Source organism: Tursiops truncatus, chromosome 9 (assembly GCF_011762595.2).
Source record: "Tursiops truncatus isolate mTurTru1 chromosome 9, mTurTru1.mat.Y, whole genome shotgun sequence".
Taxonomy (NCBI): domain Eukaryota; kingdom Metazoa; phylum Chordata; class Mammalia; order Artiodactyla; family Delphinidae; genus Tursiops; species Tursiops truncatus.
The window spans coordinates 7060003-7064219 of NC_047042.1; the positions used below are offsets into that span (position 1 = coordinate 7060003).

The 4217-nt window shown below is 51.3% G+C and overlaps 1 protein-coding gene across 1 annotated transcript; it reads left to right on the forward strand.

Annotated features, from left to right (window-relative positions):
• The first annotated feature begins 813 nt into the window (after positions 1–813).
• MRPS24 (mitochondrial ribosomal protein S24) lies at positions 814–3688 on the forward strand. The gene is made up of 4 exons (XM_019939310.3): positions 814–898; positions 986–1054; positions 1187–1298; positions 3256–3688. Exons 1-4 carry the CDS (start codon positions 860–862, stop codon positions 3537–3539), a joined length of 504 nt encoding a protein of 167 aa, XP_019794869.1. The 5' UTR covers positions 814–859; the 3' UTR covers positions 3540–3688.
• Positions 3689–4217: the final 529 nt, after the last annotated feature.

The window sequence follows — 4217 nt, forward strand, 5'->3', positions numbered from 1 at the left end:
CTCTGCATAACCCATCCTTGAAAAACTGGCTGATTTTTAAAGTACAGTGAGTTTACAATATTATATTCGTTTATAATATTATGTTAGGTGTACGATACAGTAATTCAATTTCTTATAGATTATACTTCACTTACTATAAAATTAAAAAATTTTCTATATTCCCTGCGTTGCACAGTATTTTCCTGTAGCCTCTTTCTGTTTACATTGCAGGCTGTGTTCCTTAATCCCCTACCCCTATCTTGCCCCTCCCAAGAACTAGGTAAAGTTTTAACCGAAACATATTTCCTCTCTATTTGTGGATAAAAGGGTGTTTCTTTCTTTTCTTTTCTTCTGTTTTTTAAAGGATATTATTTGGAGACAGAACTCAGCAGCCTAATTTCTAGGACGTGGTGAAACGCTCCGCTCCCCCGACAGTCCCCGCCGGCCGGGCGGGGCGGGGCAGTAGGCGCCCCCTTCCCCCGGCCCGCCCCCCGCTAAGACACTCTTCGACCGGCCGCTGCGAGCTCTCGGACCGCGAAACCTCACGCTCCGCATCATCCAGTTTCCGGATCTGAAACACGGCGCAAACCACTACTGGGGTCGGACGGAGGGGTGCAAGACGTGTCCAGGGCTGCGGGCGGAGGCGCAGAGTCCAGCTCCCCCCACCTCCCGGCCCCACACGGCCCGCCTCGCAAGCCCGGAGCCTGGGCCCCCGCCGCCGCCCACAGCAGGTCGGAGCGGACTGCATGCGGCCCCGCCCGGCCGAGAGGCTCGCACCCCCGCGCCGGCTTGCGTGTGGTCTCGCCCGCGCGTCCGCCTCCCGCGCCTGACCTTTACCCCGACGCCGCCCCGCCCCTCCCCGCCCTCCGCTCGGCCCAAGATGGCGGCGCCCGTGTGTGGTGTGTGGCTCCGGCCGCTGGTGAGTGGGCGGCACGGCCGGGGGCGGCGGTTGGAGGCGGGCAGCGGGGAGCCGTAGTTTCGGTCTGATGCCCCACTCTCCCTACAGGTGTTATCCTGGAACCGGGAGCTGCCATGCGTCTGGCGCACCCTGCACACCTCCGCGGCCTGCGCCAAGGTAAGTGCGGCGTGGAGGCCTGGGGTCTGGGCGCCCGCGGCCTCGGAGGGTGGGACCTGCTGGCGAGGGTGTAATCCAGGGCACGCCCTGGGTCTGTGGTCGCGGAGAGTCACGGGCCCTCTTTCTTTCCAGAACCGGGCGGCCCGAGTCCGAGTGGGCAAGGGGGACAAACCAGTGACCTACGAGGAGGCCCACGCGCCGCACCACATCGCCCATCGTAAGGGCTGGCTGTCACTGCACACAGGTGAGGGGACGATGCCTGTCGCGGTGGCGGGAGGGGGCGAGGACGTGCTGTGGGCCCGACCCCTGGCCCCGGGGAAGGCGTTCTCAGTTGTGCTTGTCTGTCACATAAACACGACGTGAACATGTGTCAGAGATTTTGTTTAACTCGGTACTCAACGCGAGGTTCAGAAATCAGACGCTTTCAGAAGAGGAGTAAAATAGACATATGTGGTCAGGATCGTTGAAATGTATTTGAAAGGGATGCAAAACTCTTTTTCCATGCGGGTCAAGGGTTCGGTTGAACTTCCACAGAAATCGTTCGCATGCCTAAAGACAGTTGTTTTGCATCGCTGCCCGTTATGTGTAATTTACGGATGTAAAAAAGCCCAGAGGCAGTGAAAAGAGTGAAACCCCTTGGAATTCGATGACCCGGAAGACTGTTGTGACTATTGAATCTTTCACTACCGGTGTGTACAGTATGCCCGGGTTATTTGCAGATTCCGTGTTTGTGAATTTGCCTACTCTAGGTGCTTTCCCATTCATTCTCAGACGTGGGCAGAGCAGGCACCCCACATGCACCTTCCCAGCTGCGGTTGATCAAGGCCCTGCCTTCTAGTTTCAGCTCGCATGCTGTAAACAAGTACTCTTTTCGAGATCTGTGAGCGCCATGTATTCAAGTTTTGTACTTTTTGTTGGTGATTCCACTGCCTTAAAATAGCCTGTAATGCTGAAGTGCTGTCTCGTGTTCCTAATTTCAAGAAGACTGATGTACCTTACATGGCATGATTGTTAGAAAAGCTTCCTTCAGGCGTGAGTTACAGAGCTGTTGGGAGAGAGTGCAGTGTTAATCAGCCATTTGTAGGTGTCTTTAAACAGAAAAAGAAAATAAGGCTACACATCACTTTGCTGATAAAAATATTGTAACCAAAGGCTTGCAGAAACCTAGCTGTATTTCCACCAGGAGCAGTGGTTTAGCATTTGCTAATTCGTTGTTCATGGTGATTTTATAGAACATAACGAGTGACGTTACAGAACATAACTACTGTGAGTTGATGAGGGTCAACAGTGTTTTGTTCACTATGAGGGTTCTCAACTTGAATGTTTGAGATATACCTGTCTAGAGAACCACCTTAAAATATGGATTTCTGTCCCCCACCCTTTTCAAGTTCTAGTTCTAAGGTCTGGGTGTGTGTGTGTAGACTCTTAAAAGAGGTGCAAAGGTTTCGTTGTCCACAGTGAGAATCCACTGGTTGAGGCCGTGGCTCTAGTCAGTGAGAGAGCTCACATCCCTCGTGTCAGAAGTAGCTGGTAGGGCTTCCCTGGTGGCGCAGTGGTTGAGAATCCGCCTGCCGATGCAGGGGACATGGGTTTAACCCTGGTCCGGGAGGATCCCACGTGCCGTGGAGCGGCTGGGCCCATGCGCCACAGCTACTGAACCTGCGCTCTGGAGCCCGCAAGCCACAACTACTGAGGCCTGCACGCCTGGAGCCTGTGCTCCGCAGCAAGAGAAGCCGCTGCGGTGGGAAGCCCAGGCACCACAACGAAGAGTCGCAACTGGAGAAAGCCTGCGAGCAGCAACGGAGACCCAACTCAGCCAAAAATAAATAAATAAATTAAAAAAAAAAAAAAAAGTAGTAGTTGGTGGCCTCATCTCTCTGGTCCGTGGGTGACCAGTGCTTCTATAAGGCCGTCAAGAAAGGAGAGGGGCACTCTCTGTCTACATAGAAGAATCATCTGCGTTTTTTGCTCTCCTAAGGCCTCATTCTTCTCTTTTGTGAAACAAGGATAATGATAACACGTACTTCACAGGATTTGTTTGGGGATTATTGGAATAACGTTCCTTGAACTTTAGAGCATTATTCCACTTACAGAAGAAAGGAGAAGAGGCTGGAGTGGGGTGTGGAACTGAGTGCCCAGTGCTCTTGGATGTTAACTTCTGGAGTTTTGGCCAACTCACCATGGTGCCCTTCTCTCTTCAGGTAACCTGGATGGGGAGGACCATGCTGCAGAGAGAACAGTGGAAGATGTTTTCCTTCGTAAATTTATGCTGGGCACCTTCCCAGGCTGCCTGGCCGACCAGATTGTTTTAAAGCGCCGGGCTAACCAGGTGGAGATCTGTGCCCTGGTCCTGAGGCAGCTACCTGCACATAAGTTCTACTTCCTTGTGGGCTACAGTGAGACTCTGCTGTCCCACTTTTACAAGTGTCCTGTGCATCTGCACCTCCAGACTGTGCCCTCAAAGGTTGTGTATAAGTATATCTAGGACAACCCACCTGTTTGCATCAAACTGTAGCCTGCAAAGGACAGAAACTTGTGGAAAAGGACTGAAGTAGAAACAGGGGAAATGCATCCCCTCAGACTACTGAGGCTTTGTTTTCAAAGTTGGCTGTTGAATAAATAGACTCTCCATGTTGTGTTGCTTCTTGGTCTGCCTAGAGAACTAGAATAGGGTTTCTTTGAGGATGCTCCAGGGTTCCCAGGAAGGCTGCCAGTTCCTGAGGTTTAGGTAATAGCTATGGTTCAGTGAGTATCTTGTGCCCATCACTGTGTCAGGAACTTTACCTGAAGTTCTTTGTTTTCTCTTAAAATGGAAAGAGCCGTTTTTGGAGATTATAAAACAATATGGACACGTATTCAATCAGCCGTGAAGCTTACTTGTAATTCTACCCCAGAGAAAGCTACTGTGTACAGTTTGTTGTAATTCCAGATGTACTTTTATTCCCCCAGAAATAATGTAGCACACAGTCATCTATTAAAAAAGCTTAACTGCACCTAGTCTGTGCCAGACACTCTTCTAAGTAGCTTGGAACCCATCAGTGACCAAAACATTCCATTCCAAGATCCTTGCCTTCGTAATACTTGTATCCCAGTGGAGGGGGACAGGGAGGGTTGGGCCGCATTGAAGGCTCCAAGCAGGTGAGGAATATAGATATGCAGGTAA

Bases quoted from the DNA above. Each gene is read 5' to 3' on its own strand.
- MRPS24 (XM_019939310.3), top strand. From the start codon at position 860: ATGGCGGCGCCCGTGTGTGGTGTGTGGCTCCGGCCGCTG. The intron at 1,055-1,186 runs GTAAGTGCGGCG...CTTTCTTTCCAG, and splicing joins CCTCCGCGGCCTGCGCCAAG to AACCGGGCGGCCCGAGTCCG. The intron at 1,299-3,255 runs GTGAGGGGACGA...TTCTCTCTTCAG, and splicing joins CTGGCTGTCACTGCACACAG to GTAACCTGGATGGGGAGGAC.